Source organism: Macaca thibetana, chromosome X, assembly GCF_024542745.1.
Source record: "Macaca thibetana thibetana isolate TM-01 chromosome X, ASM2454274v1, whole genome shotgun sequence".
Taxonomy (NCBI): domain Eukaryota; kingdom Metazoa; phylum Chordata; class Mammalia; order Primates; family Cercopithecidae; genus Macaca; species Macaca thibetana.
Window position 1 is genome coordinate 21,926,569 of NC_065598.1, and position 16,663 is coordinate 21,943,231.

General features: G+C 39.1%; 1 protein-coding gene and 1 long non-coding RNA gene across 2 annotated transcripts in view; one reads left to right on the forward strand and one right to left on the reverse strand.

Annotated features, from left to right (window-relative positions):
- LOC126946733 (uncharacterized) overlaps positions 1-16,663 on the reverse strand; it is a 43,407-nt gene that overhangs the window by 9,868 nt on the left and 16,876 nt on the right. The window contains exons 3-4 of the long non-coding RNA XR_007722743.1: positions 3,347-3,515; positions 2,767-2,870 (exon numbers count right to left, since the gene is read on the reverse strand). This is a non-coding gene — a long non-coding RNA (uncharacterized LOC126946733). The remainder of the gene's footprint in view (positions 1-2,766; positions 2,871-3,346; positions 3,516-16,663) is intronic.
- Positions 12,322-13,973, forward strand: CBLL2 (Cbl proto-oncogene like 2). The gene has a single exon (XM_050777368.1). The coding sequence runs from the start codon at positions 12,504-12,506 to the stop codon at positions 13,779-13,781; it is 1,278 nt and encodes a 425-aa protein (XP_050633325.1). The 5' UTR covers positions 12,322-12,503; the 3' UTR covers positions 13,782-13,973.

Here is a 16,663-nt window from a genome sequence, read left to right on the forward strand (position 1 = left end):
CAATAGCAAAGACTTGTAACCAACCCAAATGCCCATCAGTGATAGACTGGATAAAGAAAATGTGGCACATACACACCATGGAATACTATGCAGCCGTAAAAAGGATGAATTCATGTCCTTTGCAGGAACATGGATGAAGCTGGAAATCATCATTCTCAGCAAACTAACACAAGAACAGAAAACCAAACACTGCATGTTCTCCCTCATAGGTGGGAGTTGAACGATGAGAACACAGGGACACAGGCAGGGGAATATCTCACACACCGGGGCCTGTTGGTGGTGGGGGGGCTAGGGGAGGGATGGCATTAAGCGAAATAGCTAATGTAGATGACAGGTTGATGGGTGCAGCAAACCACCATGGCACATGTATACCTATGTAACAAACCTGCACATTCTGCACATGTATCCCAGAACTTAAAGTTTAATAATAAAAAAAATTTTTTTTCTTATCAATTAGGTAAGTTTTTGTTGCTTATTATTCATAGACACTTACTTAACTAGAAAACAATTCTGCTATTCTCTGATCCTCATCTTTGTATGTTTGCAAGTAGCAGTGTTCCTTTGTAAGGTAATGGAGATGGGCAGAATAATTCACACAATTTGTCTTACTGAAATAAACTTTATACAGGGAAGTACAAAACAGTTAACACAAATTTAGGAGGAACACAGTGTTAAGTGTATATCAGTTAACTGAACAAATATGTATTGAAGTACTTAATAGATATTATTCTAGGGTTGGAAATATGATGAATTAAGTTACAGTTTCCAATCGTTTAACAATTTGAAAATTACTGTACTCATAAGGAACAGTAGATATATAAATAAAATTTCAGCAGTGTAATATATAATTGGATAGAGGTGAACACAGAGTTCTTTGGAAATAAAATTGGATAAAAGTATTTATAGAACTAAGCAATGAAAACATTCTAATGCCCTCAGCTGTGAAATAAAAATAATACAAAATGAATAAGGCAGACAACTCAATAGAAAATTGGGCAGACGACTTGAGCTAACCACAAAAGAGGATATTCCAAATTGCCAAGAAATAGATGGAAAAGTGCTTAACTTCACCAGTCATGAAGGAAATGCAAATTTAAGCCACAACATGATTCAACTATTTACCCCCTCCCCACTAGAATGGCTAAAATCAAAAAGCATTTAGACAAGCAGAACTCTCATAGATTGCTAGAGGGAGTATACGTTTGTATGGCCACCTTGGAAAACTATTTAACAGTATCTTCTAAAGCTGAATATACTTGTATCCGATGACCCAGCAATCCACTCCTAGGTAGTAAGTTGTCATCTTAGTAGGTAAACAATGGTTGAATATTGGCAATTTTATATTGTTTAACCTAATGTTTACCCAGCAGAAATGCACACCTATGTTCACCAAAAGACGTGGAAGAATTTCATAGAAGCACTATTTATAAGAGTCCCAAAACAGAAAGTATCCAAATGCCCATCAACAATAGAGAAGGTAAATAATTGAATATTGATCTACAATAACAAGAACAAACGAACTGCAACTACATGCAACAAGATGAGTGTTTCTCACAAACATAATGTTGGACGAAAGAAGCCAAACACAAGAGAGAAGATACTTTATGATTCTACTTACATAAAATATAAAAATATGCAAAACCAGTCTGTTAGAAGTCAGAGGAGTGGTTACCCCTTGGGGATTAGGAACTGGAAGTGTTCACAAGGTGAGGCTTTTGAAGTTCTGGTGATGTTGGGTTTCTTGATCTGGATGCTTTCTACATTAATAATTTGTGCACTTTTGTATATGTATGTGTATTGCATCAAAAAGTTTTTAAAAAATTAACGTTAAATACAAGAAAGTCCAAGTAAATCCTCATTTTTTTTCCCCACAACAATCACTTTGATGCTTTTCTAGGGAAATACTGAATATCAAATTCTTTTAAAAAGGTTTTCTCCCCTCATTTTTGGAGCCCTTTTCTGCTGGCAATGGTAGGTAATGCTGTACTTGTTGTAGGAACATAGGTAAGAGACTAAACTTGGTGTGGGGTCCTGGCTGGGAAGCTTTCCTGGAAGAGATGAAGCTGGACCTGAGTTGTGTAGCATCCATTAGAGACAGCCAGGGAAGGAAGTGGATGGCAGACAGTTCCAGGGAGAGAGGCCAGGCTGCTCAAAAGCAAAAAGGTGTGGTAGGGAAAGAAAGAGAACCCACTGGGAGGGAGTGGACAGAGCTTGCTGGAGCTAGAGCTTGGAGAGTAGCTGAGGAGGGGTTAATGATAAGCAAGAGAGTTTGGCAAAGGCCAGAGAAAGATCTTAAAGGGTCATGATACTGAGCTTGGACTTAATCTTGTAGGCATCAGGGAACCACTGACCAATTTTAATCAAACAGGTGACACAATTAAGTTTCTACTTAATAAAGAGTAAGAAGGTGATGGTGTGAGAAATACCTGAAGAGGGTTAAGAAGACTGGAGCCTGGGGTACCAGCCAGGAGGCCATTGCAGTAATCCATGGGAGACATAACAGGCTGGTGGTATTGGATGGAGAAGTAGCGACAGATATGAGAGCTATTGAGGAGACAATTGTTCTGACAGGACTCAGTAATTGATGGGTTTGAAATTGATATGTAGGCACGGTATTTTTTTTTTTTCTAGTAAAAATATGGCAGAACCTTAATTTTGATAAATGATAAAACACACGTGGCCTTTGTCCTTATTCCCCCCCTTTAACACCTTTCTACAGGTGTATCCATCAAAGGATGTTGCCATGACGAACAAGAGAACGCTTACCAGTGATTTTCCATTGCTGCTTGGAATGAAAACCCAATGACACATTTCAAAATTTTGCAGTGGTGAATCATGTAGGTCATCTTATTGCACCACCATGCAAACTTCTTGATTTTGCCAAATCAGTCAGTTAAGAGAAAAAAGGAAAAAAAAAGTGTTACCTATATATACTGTCATATACTATTGTAAACAAAAAACAATCTGTGTATGTGTTTATGATTATATAGTACAAAACTATGTACACACATGAAAAAACATACATGTATGTATATACACACTAGAAACTTAAACAGCTATGTGACACTCTTGAGATTTTATAAACAGACATTATCAAGGTCTACAAAAAATAACAAATGTTTATTTAATTTTCCCTGTCTTTTTAATGGTTCCATTTGGGTGGGGGAGGATCCAGAGGATGTTTTCCTCACTTTAATTACCTCATTGCATTTCCTTCTTTTCAATTTTGGCTTTTATAAATGGGAACACTGTGTTAATCCATTCTAATTAAAACCCAGCCATGCAACCCTTCAGTTCAAGAAACAATTTTTGAGTCTGCCTAGGATATCATTTAGTCAGAAATTACCTCTATGGCTTTTAAAATGATCACCACTACAGTGCTCTGGTAGCCACGGGGGCAAAGTCTTTACAGGCTGATTTTCTAAAAATACCAGGAATTGGCCAAGAGCCCTTGTTCTGGAGAAGGGTTCAGAGTTCTTCCACAGGGGCCCAACAGAGTGCAGAAATGTGTATTCCTATAGAAAAAGAAGAGGGTAGGAGTTATGGAAGGGGCAACAACAAATGACCCAAGTTCACCTCCTGCCTGTCCACAGAACACCTCTTTGCCTTCCGGCTGCTGGAGGAGCTATGCTATTCTTAGCCATCTCCCGTGAAGGCAATTACACAAACCCCCTCTGAAACCCATTTCCGCATTTGTTCAAGAAATTCTTTTAACTTACGTAAAACCCCCATGCTGTAACTAAGCCCTTGGTCTGCCCTTGGCCAGATGGGAGGGCAGCCAGGCTTCCTCTCTCCAGCAGAGCCCTTTCTGTACCCAAAGATGATTATCTCATCATCGTGCCATCCTCCCTCCCATTCTCCAGACTGAAAATTTTCATCTTTAGCTTTTTCCTTTCCTTCTCCTTCTTACCATTTCTACGATCTCCTTTAACTGTTGCCGAATGCTTTTCAGAACTGAACCTAGTACTATGCAAAAAGTCTATCTGATCTTGTTCTCCAACTGATGGGGACAAGGCAGGTTGAAAAATGTTCTGAGAAAGCAACAGGGAGAGTGGAGGTAGGTGTTGCTTGCCCACAGCTGTGGAATAAAGCTGAGTACAACTGAGTCCAAAACCAAGGCCCCAATCCAAGGCTGCATCCTCAAAAAACAAGAAAGCCAAGCCCGAAGTCCTTGCTGGTTCAAAGGCCCAGGGAGAATCCAGAGGAATTGTTCTGTAAGGGGAGCAGGCCTGGATGTGCGCTGAGCAGTGAGTGGGCAGCTGCAGCCTTTGCAACAAATCCAGATCTTACCGTCCTGGGCCGGGAAGGGGCAGGCATCTCACGAACAGCTGAAGAACTGACCAGCAGTAAGTTCAGGAGACTGTTCAGATTACGTTGTCAGACTAAGTCAAAACTCTTCCATGTCACTAAACATGTGCCTCAGACCTTGTAGTGGACTAGGATCAAACTTAAGAGGGTGTAGAGGAAGCAGATGGGCCCCAACCCAAATGGTCCCTCCCTCGTTGAACCATGTGACAGTCTCGGGCTTGAAAACTTTGAGTCCTCTCTCTTTCCCTCCTCTCCATTGCCTTAATCACCAAACTGTGACTCTTCAATGTCTCTCACGCTCATTCCTTTTTGCTTCTATTTTCCCCAGTCAAACCTGAACAATCTCAGTCCTGAACTGTAAATTGCTTCCTAATAGGACTTTCAATTCCTATTCCTGTTTGCCAATCTACGCCACATTCTGCTGTCTTTCTTTTATATTTTTACTTGAGGATTTTGAATTACCTATAGGGATAAGTTTTTATGCTTCTTAGTCCATCCAGACCCTCCAACATTTGGCCCTAAACTAGCTTTCCCAACCACATCTCCCACTGCTTCTTCATGAGTCCTCTATTGAGTCAAGTATATTGCCCTTTCTATGTCTGCCTTTGTCCATGTCGTTGCTTGACTTGGAAGGTCAGTGACTCTCCTCTCTGCCCATTTAAATCCTATCTTGAAAGATGAAGATCTGATCTTAGTTTATCTAAGATCACCTTGACCAAAAGTTCTTTATGTCCCCAGATCTCTTATAGCACTTTCTGTCAGTTTCCCTCATCTAATCTTATATTGTACTGGGCTGTTAGTTGGCTTCAATATGTATCTGTTGTCTTCCCTGACTAGTGTCTTAAATACTTTGATGGCAAAGGTGGACTTTTAGAGTTAAGGAAATCATTCCAAAGAGCTTAGCATTGTTCTGGATGTACTGAGTTTGCTATGGCTTCAGCGTAGTTTACAATGCTACGGTGCGGTGATTCTCAATATTCTTCAAGATGAAGATCTCTTTGTTCCCTTTCCATTGTCAATAAACAAGTGTGTTGTGGTTCATTGATTAACATTTTTAAAAATACCATGATGATCAGATGCTTTTATGAATTTGCTAATGCTTTACAATGAAATTTATTTAGGTATAGCATCACCACCATGTACTCAAAAATTAGTAGTGCTGTAACTGTATTTAAGATGTTTTTATTTATTTGGTCGAATACTTAGCCAGCATGTGGCTTTGCTCACCCTTACAATGATGTTGGCTCTTTATGTGTCCTGCTGCCCCACTCTTTGGTCATATTATTATTATTATTACCTCACAGGGCTGTTGTGAGGGTTAAATGAGATATACATGTTAAGTACATGACACAGTGCTTGGCTGAAAGTGATTTTGATCTTTCTTTCCCTTCCTCATGCCACCATCAGCTAATTTAGAAGATGGGAATGTTCCGGGACCTCTGGGACAGAGCTTAGGGCAGTGGATGAGGGAAGGGATGGCGCTGTCTCTGGAAGAGAAGGGCATTAAAGATCACCTAGAGCAGCAGTTCTCAAACGTTTTACTTGCAGGACTCCTCTACCCTACCCTCTTAAATATTATTGAGGACCCCAAAGAGCTTTTGTTTATGTGGAATATGTCTCTCAAGAAACTTAAAAAAAAAAAAGTTTAAATTTAAAAATAACAATAACAAACCCATTATACATTAATGTACATAACACATTTTTATGAAAAATAACTATATCTTTCAAAACATTAGTGAGAAGAGTGGGATTGTTTTAAATTTTTGCAAATCTCTTTAATGTCTGGTTTAATAGAAGACAGCTGATTCTTCATTGTTTCTGCATTCAATCTCTTTTAATACAGATGGACCCCAACTTACAATGGTACAACTTAGGATTTTCGATTTTACAATGTTGTGAAAGTGATACCTATTCACTAGAAACCATACTTCAAGGGCCCATACAACCATTCTGTTTTTCACTTTCAGTACAGTAGTCAGTAAAGTCCATGAGATACTCAACCCTTTATAATAAAATACACTTTGTATTAGATGATTTTGCCCAACTGTAAGCTAATGTAAGTGTTCTGAACATGTTTAAGGTAGGCTAAGCTATGATGTTCAGTAGGTTAGGTGTAGTAAATGCATTTTTGACTTATGCTATTTTCAATTTATGATAGGTTTATCAGGACATAACCCCACTGTAAGTCAAAGAGCATCTGTATTTGGTTTTGGTGAAGTATAGGAAGAAAATATAGTTTCATACAGATATATTGTTGAAAAAGGGAAAGTGTATAAGGGTATTTGAATAGGTTTTGAGATAACTGTGAATATTCTCTGAAACTAAACCAAAACTCAACAAGTGGTAGTTTAAGAAATGTTTTTGATTGTAAATTGATAAATTATAGTTGTATATATTTATGGGGTACAATGTGATGTCATGATTTATGAATAAAATGGGGAATAATGAAGTCAAAATAATTAACATAGTTTCTGTAGTGAGAACACTTGAAATTTACTCAGCGATTTAAAAACATACAATACACTATTAACAGTTACAGATTACCTGCAATGCAGAATCTAAAACACATCAATGAAGTTTTCATACTCTGTTACAACAAAATCCATTGCTATCTTTATTTCAATGCGTCTTTTAAACATTTATGATTTTGTAACACCAAACCGTGGGCACTTGGAAAATATTGGGTGCACCGAATTACGCAGATCTTCCAAATGTAACCACATTTCATTATACAATTTCAAAAGATTGTCTTCATTATTAATCACCATTGATCTTATCAGGTAAGTTCTTAGTGCTGGGAAGCTGTTAGGCTCACGGTGGCAAATACAAGATTTTCCAAATTCTCATTTTCATTCAAAAACTTAAATATTATCATTGGCAATAAATACTGCCAGTTATTTTCTTTGAAGTTACTGGCCAATTTAGTTCATTTTCTTGAGAAAATATCTGCCAAATACCCAATTTCAAATAACCACAGTCTGTCAGTTGTTCTTCCAAATAAAAACAGTGTTCCTAAAAAAAAAAAGCAGATAGGCTGGGTGCAGTGGCTCACGTCTGTAATCCCAGCATTTTGGGAGGCTGAGGCGGGCGGATCACCTGAGGTCAGGAGTTCGAGACCAGTCTGGCCAACATGGTGAAATCCCATCTCTACTAAAAAAAAATAAAAATAAAAAAAAAAAATAAATTAGCTGGGTGTGGTGGTGTGCCCCTGTAATCCCAGCTACTCAGGAGGCTGAGGCAGGGAAATTGCTTGAACCAGGGAGGTGGAGGCTGCATTGAGCTGAGATCACACCACTGCACTCCAGCCTGGGTAATGGAGAAAGGCTCCATCTCAAAAAAAAAAGCAGTTCACCTTCCAACTCAAATGATGGCATTAGTGCTTTTCCTTGAGACAGCCATTGTACTTCAGTGTGCAGCAAAAGTGCTTTATGTGCACTTTCCATTTTGTCACACAAAATATGAAAAAGATGTATACTCAGGAGCTGACATTTAATAACATTAATAATTGTTAACACTTCACCAAGGACATGTTTAAGTGAAACTGACATTTTCTTTTTACTGTGTAGCAGTAAGAAAATACACCGACTACTAGTATAGTTTGGTCCCATTACCTTGATTCATGCTAAGGTACCAGCAGTTTTACTCATCATTGCTTTTGCACTATTGTCACAAATGTCAAATGATGAAAAAGGCAAATAACATCTTTCTCTTATTATGGAAATACTTTTGACCTCAACGACCCTCAGAAAAGTCCCTGAGAATCCCCAGGGGTCTGTGGACCATGTTTTGAGGACCACTGCTCTTAAACTTCTGCAAAGGGCCAGGCCTCCCAGCATGCAGTATGTAGCTACTAGCACATTTGGGAGGAGAGGTGAGGTCTCCTTCAAACAGGGCAATTTGCCTCCCTTTTTGGAGCCTGAGATGGACTTTTTGTTTCCTTGCAGAACTGAAGGCATCTGGCTTGGGAGCACGATTATTCTCCACTCACCTTTAAACTGCCTCAGCTATTACTAAGTCTCTGGCAGTGATATGTTGATTATGTGAATTTAAAGCCCACAGGAGCCAGAGGAATGACAGATCAGATTCTCTTAAATGAGAAATAAAATCCAGGAGCCTGGCAGCGGGACATACGGCTCTCGCTCCTGCTGACCTTTGATGTCACTCTGGTAGAATGACTGCTTCTAGGCCAGATGGCATGTAGCTTAAACGGAGATGTCTCAACCTGTTTCCTAGTATTAATTGTACACATTGATACTCTTCCATTGTGTAGTCCATAATTCTTCATTGTCAACCTCGTTTAGATTTTGTTTTTGAGGGGAAGCTGAACTCAAGCAGGCCTCCATAAATTCAAGCTATTTCAAAAGCTCCAATTTCATTTAAGTCTCCAAACCCAAACCTTTTCCTATCCAATCACTGTTATAGACGGACAGACACTGAATCTCCCTTCTGTCAATTGAATGTGTGTCTAGCAACTTTTAAGAGCAATGAGATTGAAGGAAAGAGTGAGTCTCCTTGCCCTAAAGGAGGTGGCTGAATGGAAGCCCATTTAATTTTTTGTTTGAAGGTACTAAATAAGGATCAATTTGTAAAGACAGCTTTCTGAGTGTAGCAAGATAGCTTCTTAAATCTGATAGGGATAAATGGGAGGTCAATACCCTTTTTCTTATCAACAATTTCACCAAATAATATTTACTAAGAACTTTCATGTCGGGTGTCTCAGCTATAAACAAGGAAATACTCCAAGCAGAGATATTGGAAGTGCTGAACCAGGCCAGTTGCTGGGTATGGAGCTAGAAGCTAACATCGCTTGTCTATGGTAAAGCATGCTTTCATTACTCAAAAGCAGAACTTTGAATTTATTTATAAATTAATTTGAAGCAGACCCAATGAGCAACAAATGCAAATGTACTCAACTGGGAAAAGCAGCTGACTTTTTTCATTCAGGGTCATGGGTAAGGACAGAATTCTGTCACATGAAAAATGTCTCAGTTTTGACAAAAGAATTAACACTGCTTCAAGGAAAGAGAAAATAAGTTATGGACATTATATCTGACAGATTTTTCCCTTCATATTCATGGCATTTGAATTATATGCACATCACTAAAGCAGTATTGAACCCTCATGAAGAGCCTGGCAAGTGAGTAATTGTAATTTTAAAAGAGGAACATTCACATATGTTTTACTGTTGTTTTAGTTTTTACTCAGAATTCTGGTTCACTGTTTATAATAGGGCAGAACATCCATGCTTTTGTAAGAACCACTTTGGCTTATACAAAAATACAGTACCGGTCAGGCGTGGTGACTCACGCCTGTAATCCCAGCACTTTGGGAGGCCGAGGTGGGCAGATCACCTGAGGTTGGGAATTCGAGACCAGCCTGACCAACCAACACGGAGAAACCCCATCTCTACTAAAAATACAAAATTAGCTGGGCATGGTGGCGCATGCCTGTAATCCCAGCTACTCGGGAGGCTGAGGCAGAAGAATTGCTTGAACCCGGGAGGTGGAGGTTGCGGTGAGCCGAGATGACGCCATTGCACTCCAGCCTGGGCAACAAGAGTGAAACTCCATCTCCAAAGGAAAACAAACAAACAAACAAACAAAACAGTACCACTTTAAAAGTTTCTAAGCCAACAGAATTTCAAATGATCTAAAATTTAAATCAACATGTAATAGGATGCCTGGTTTGAGGGAAAAACATGCATTGGCCTTAGTGTTTAGATAGGTTAGGTATGTTTGGAGACTCCATGACAGGAACCCATAAGGAATTTATTTGCATAAGGGATGAAGTTGCTTCCTGTGAATGAATGAACCCCAAGAGAGAGTAGCACTGCTGGGATACTGAGAAGGTCAAGAACTAGGGGACAGTATCAGAGGCAAGTGGCACTGTTCATTTAAATTTAAACTAGGCACCATGAGCTTATAACCCGAGTCCTTGGTAGAGGAGCAATATCTAAGAGCAAGTGAAGGAATGAGTTCAGAATAATCTAAGACACCGGGGAGAATAAGCCTGAAGTGTTTTGTAGGCCATGTAATAGAGTGAAATGAAAGGGAGCACAGAAGTCCATTTATCTTCTTGGACTCAGTGGCACCTTCAGTGAGTATTGTGTCTTTGCTGGGGCAGTTGTGACTTTGCATACTGGTGGACACTGGTGCCTTTGGTGGTTATTGGGACATTGTTGAGTTTTCACCATTAGTGTAGTCAAGAATCAACGACCTGGCCGGGCGCAGTGGCTCACGCCTGCAATCTCACCACTTTGAGAGGCCGAGGTGGGTGGATCACTGGAGGTCAGGAGTTTGAGACCAGCCTGGCCAACATGGCGAAATCCCGTCTCTACTAAAAATATAAAAATTAGCCAGGTGTGGCGGCACATGCCTATAGTGCCATCTACTTGAGAGGAAAAAAAAAAAAAAAGAATCAACAACCCAACAAACCAGAGCCAGAGAAAAGGAAAATGATCACCGCTATGTAGTAACTGAGTACTGAAACCAACATAATTCTCCATCACTGCGTAAAACAATAACGGACGTGGGAATCGCTTTCTGTTCCCATATTAATCCATTTTGAGAATAAGCAAATGTAGGTACTTGCTCCAGGAAATACATTTTCCTGAAAAATAAAATCGTAAACCAACTCAAAGAGTTTACTTAACAAGAATACCACCTTCCCTATCAAAACTTGCTTCAATATTCTCCTCCTGCTGTGCCCACCAATCTACAGCTATTATGTCACAAAATCTACCCAATCCCAGTTACAGGCCTGCCTTGCAAGACCTGCCCTGAAATCACCCAGCTTAGTCCCTAATAACCTACCCCGTCATTTCCCCTCTGAGACATTGCCTAGACACTGTTAAGGCAGAGCTCTCTCATACTGCAGTAAGTCTCATAAGATACTTCACTTCGATTGGTCAGTGATGTTTTTCTAGTATTTTAGGGGAGGGCAGGGAGCAGCGGTTGACAGCCAACAAAGCTAAAAGGGTGAATGTCTGCACATTCAGGAGAATAGAGGTGCCACAACTATGGGTGGAGTGGAGACAGAAAAATATGGTGTGTTGCTATTTTTGTGATCCAGTTTGTACTTAGAGGCAAGGTAGGACGTGAGGAAATGTGGGCTAAATACCGATAACCCTTTTTAAAATTAAGCAAGAACAGCAAATGTCTAAAAAATGTCTAGCCCAGTGAAGTTACCATCTATTCACTACTTTTTTTTTTTTTTTTTTTGAGACAGAGTCTCACTCTGTCGCCCAGGCTGGAGTGCAGTGACGCGATCTCAGTTCACTGCAACCTCTGCCTCCCAGGCTCAAGCGATTGTCCTGCCTCCTGAGTAGCTGGGATTACAGGCATGTGCCACCATGCTTGGCTAATTCTTGTATTTTTAGTGGAGATGGGTTTTCACCATGTTGGCCAGGCTGGTCTGGAACTCCTGGCCTCAAACAATCTGCCCGCCTTGGCCTCCCAAAGTGCTGGGATTACAGGAGTGAGCCAAGGCGCCCGACCCTATTCACTACTTCTTACATGATTTTTCCTTGACGAGATAAATGTAATGCTGCCTTCTTCCAGACCAAGGTGATTTTTAAACTTACTGTACCGTGAAATCACAAAATCTTAAAGGTGTATTTTGTATGTATGTACATATACATACACACACATACAGACACATCCTATCTTATTCCAATGAGGGATTTAAGGCAGTTCACAAAAATGCAATAGTATAAAAATAAGTCAGTCCTAGAAGGCAAAGCTCTGCAGGGCCTGCTGGGCACACCCATCAGTTTCTGTTTCCACAAAGACCCCTTTCTCTTTGAATACTAAAGAGTAGCATTAGCAACCTCAACACTGAAGCTTTTGCTTTCTCTGCCCAAACTCCCTCACTAGAGTGGTGGGACAGGGTAGGTGAGAAGAGAAGGAAGCCCTTAAAGGTCAAAGCAGTGGAGGGTTGGGGCGGGATCGGATCGCACTTTCACCTCCTGGGCTTGGGAAGATGGTGCACATGCGTTGTAATGCGCAGGTGTTACTGGCACATGACTCCCGGTCCCTTGTGAGCCGAAACTTGGATCCTAATGACGCTGATAATGGGTTACTAGGCACTCATAGTTCTGGATTGTTGCGTGGCCTTGATGTTAGCAGAAGAATTCCTTTAAAAGTCATTTTTGAAGAAGTAGACAAACCTAAATCTGTGTCTCATCTCCAAGGAATATGAACAAGATGCCTGCTGGTGAACAAGAACGTGAATATAATGAAGACAGGAAGTATTACTCTAAAGGAGTTAAACTGGTGAGAAAAAAGAAAAAAATTCCTGGTTACTCTTGGGGGGACATTAAGATAAACATCATAGGTGAAAAGGATGATTCACCAATTCATTTCTGTGACAAATGTGATTTGCCTATTAAAATCTATGGGCGAATAATTCCATGCAAGCATGCTTTTTGCTATAACTGTGCTAATTTATATGACAAAATCGGATATAAAATATGTCCACGCTGTAGTTATCCTGTGCTGCGAATTGAGGAGCATAAACGAGGTTCTGTCTTCATGTGTAGTGTTGTTCAGGGATGCAAGAGAACATATTTGTCTCAGAAAAGCTTACAGGCTCATATCAAACGCCGCCATAAGAGAGCTGGAAAACAAGTTGCCAGCGCTTCGCTTGAAAAAGTTCGTCCTCATATTGCTCCGCCACGAACTGAAATCGCTGAAATCCCTAAAAGACTGCTAGACAGGGACCATCTAAACTATATTCCACCAGAGCAGCACACCATGATGTCACTACCGTCTATGCAACAAATGCCACACGAGCAACATAATCAGCCACATAAGGATCTTCAGGTTCCTCCCCCAGAACTATCTCCAAGTCCGCCTTTTCCCATCCAGTGGGAAACCGTTAGTGTTTTTACAAGAAAACACGGCAATTTAATAGTTGATCATATTCAGAATAACTCAGATTCTGGTGCTAAGAAGCCATCACCTCCTGACTATTATCCCGAGTATCAAAGTCAACCAGTGGTATCGTCCCCTTGTCATATTATGCCTCAAAAACAGCATTATGCACCACCTCCATCTCCATCATCACCAGTAAACTATCCAATGCCATATCCTCCTCAGGATGTAGGTACTCCTAACTTGGTTTCTAGCCAAGCGCCAGCTCTAACCACGACCTATGATCTATCACTTGGATATATTATTGCCCAGGTGCCACCTTATATGAATTCTCCTCCACCATGTGCTCCCCAGTCTCAAAATGGTAATTCATCTGCAAGTGAATTTGCTTTTCACCACTACAACCCTAACTTTTTACCTCAGTTCACTGAAAATCAAGAAACCTTGAGCCCTCAGTTTACACAAACAGATGCAACGGATCACAGACGATGGCCTGCATGGAAAGGACTGCCACCTCCTCCACCAACATGGAGTCCACCTCCTTCAACCCTACATGGTGGATCACATCATTCATACCAGAGAAGACATAGACCATACTAAGCATGATAATAGTATTTTGAACTGAAGACCTGATGGGGAAAACAACTTCAGCTTCTATACTGTACTGTGGATAAGTGGCTCAGTTCAGCACAGCTGTAGTTTAACAACTTTGTTCCTCTGGTGTGGTAAATTGACCTAAAGGTGACCTCTGATGATTTCCTGAAATAAATATGCATTGTTACATTTTCAAAAGTATTGTGGTTTTTATTTTTATTTTTTTGGTGATATGTTAACCTGTGAAAAAGGATAAAATTTCAATATAGTTGTAAAAATGCTATTTTATGTGAACTCAAGTATAGTCACATGCTGTTTTTTAAACATGTTTTACCACTAATTTCCCAAAGTACAGTAAAAATCCTAGAGGTAAAAATCTACTACGATGTACAGTTAAATCAGACAGCTAAATGGTAGATAATTATTTCACGTTTTAGGAACTGAAATTTTAAGGTATAATAAGTGTACAGTGTATTTCATTTGGATGCCTTTTCATTTTTAGGCAGCCCCAGAAGCACCAAAATAGATCAGAATTCCAGTACTATGATAGATTTATGTTTGCAATGTTAAAAAGCATTACTAAATCATTTGGAAAGATATGACCAAAGTAATTGTATCTGTAGGCTCCAAGCTGGTGGGGACAATGTTACTTGTTAATGCTTTTTTTTTTTTTTTTTTTTAACAGAATCGTTCAAATCACATAATGCACCACACTTACTAAGTAGCATTATTTTATAGCACTGTTTAAATGGTGTCATTTAGATGAAGTGTGTTCTACTTTGCTCATGCTCCTAAATTAAATATTCAGGGCTGAATAAACTTTATTATAATTCTTCGTTTCATGGTAGAACTTGATCCTGTTCTTATGTGGTTTTTTGTTTATTAGGTTTTAAGCTACAGTTTGAATGCCATAGAGGAAGTTGGATAATCTATTAATGAGAGGCATTGTTACAGTTACAAACTTGGACTTGCTTGGGTTTCATTATTGCATGATAAGGGTTCTTCCTCTAACCTGAAATTAAAAACTATTAATTCTTTCCTATTTCTTTTCTTGGTAAACAGCCTAAACTTGGGACATTTTAGCATGAAGTTAACAGTAAAGACTACCAGATGACTTTGTATAGGAGAAAAGTAATGACTTACATGAATTTCACTGCTTTATTGTATTTAGAATGAGCTTTTGCATTTTAGGGGCTTATTACAGTCCGGCTATGATGGCCACTTCCACTTCTGTACTTTGTATGGAATTCATATGGATGAACTGATATTCTTAGGATATTTCATATTATTTGAATAAACCCTCATGAAGATTTTTCTCCCCCTTCAACAGTACATAACATAAATATGAAATGTATAGTATGCACATGTTATTTACTAGATGGTTTATAGTGTATAAATTTAGGAGATATTTCTTTTTGGCAAAGGATGAACTGATGGCTAACTTATCATTTTACTCTGTTGGGTACGGGCAAAATAAATTCTTGTCTTGGCTGATCAGATGCTCTCTGAGCTTAGAGCTGAAGTTAGAAATATATAAATGGCCATTTTAACCTTGACCAGCCTAAAATAAGTAATAGACTGTTTTTTTTAAGTGAGTGATTTTTCATACTTAGCAATTTGAGAGTCTAATGTTAATGCAATATTTCTAGTGAAAAAGCCTCGTTATTAGGAGCACGGCATGTGATGATGTGAAATGTTGGTTAGTAAGTGCTTCTATTATACTATTACAGGTACTTGGACTGGTACACACTTGATTTCCTTTCTTGCCTCTACTTAGAAGCTGTTAAAATATTACTGTTAAAATCCAATAGAATTTTTTGTTTCATGTAATAAAAGCCAAGTTCACTTTAAGTCTTCTCAACTATCTATGAAGAGCTCTTCTATGTTTATTGACATTCTCTAGGATTGAAGGTAGTATGAAACCACTTACATGATGCATTAGACCAAAAAAATCAGTATTATAAAATTTTACATGTTAAAAGAAGCCTTTAAAATTATTTATTTGCAGTTAAGTTTAGGCAATATGTTAGCAAAGCAGAACAGATGAATGTGTTGTAGCAGACAAAATTTTTAAATGATATTGGTTATGAACTCATCCAGTGATGTTTGAATGACAGTGATGGGTAAAAGAATCACAAAGTTACCATTAGTGTTTCTTTAAGGGAAAAATAATGCGAATCCTTTCCTTTTACTCAGAGAAGGCTTTGAAGCTATAATGGGCATAAGTCTAAATTAAATGTATGTATGGTACATTATAGTACTCTGAAGACTACTGAGGTGGCAGTTTAAGTCTTAAAAACAATATGGATCCATAAATACTAAAACATAAACAGAAATACCAGGGAAAGGGAAAATGAAAGTCAGATAAATAGTAAAATTAAGTCCAAGTTAAAGCTGGAAGCAAAAAATTTGCACAATTAATTCCTGCACTGTTGTTAATGATGGATGAAAAGTGGTTAAAGTAAACAGGCAAGATAAAAGCATGCACATTTTCACGGGAAGCATAAGCCTGATACTGAGCAAAAGTTCTCTTGTGGCGCTCATAAAATAGTCATTAATATAGGGTTGTGATTCCTGATTCTGACAGCACGAAAGAATCTCCTGGAGCATCACCACAAATTAGCATTCTTTACTTATCCTCAAAAGATTCTGAATCAGTAGGTTTTGGCAATGGATAGGGTTTAGTAATCTGTTCTTTCAGTAAGTATCCTAGGTGATTCAGAAGCAGCTGACTCAAAAATTTAGTCACTGAACACCCAGTGTCTAGTCTCAGTGGTCTACCATGCATTCTGTACACAGCAACCACAGTAAATATGTAAGAATGGAAGTTGGTCAGGCACAGTGGCTCACGCCTGTAATTCCAGCACTTCGGCAGGCTGAGGCAGGTG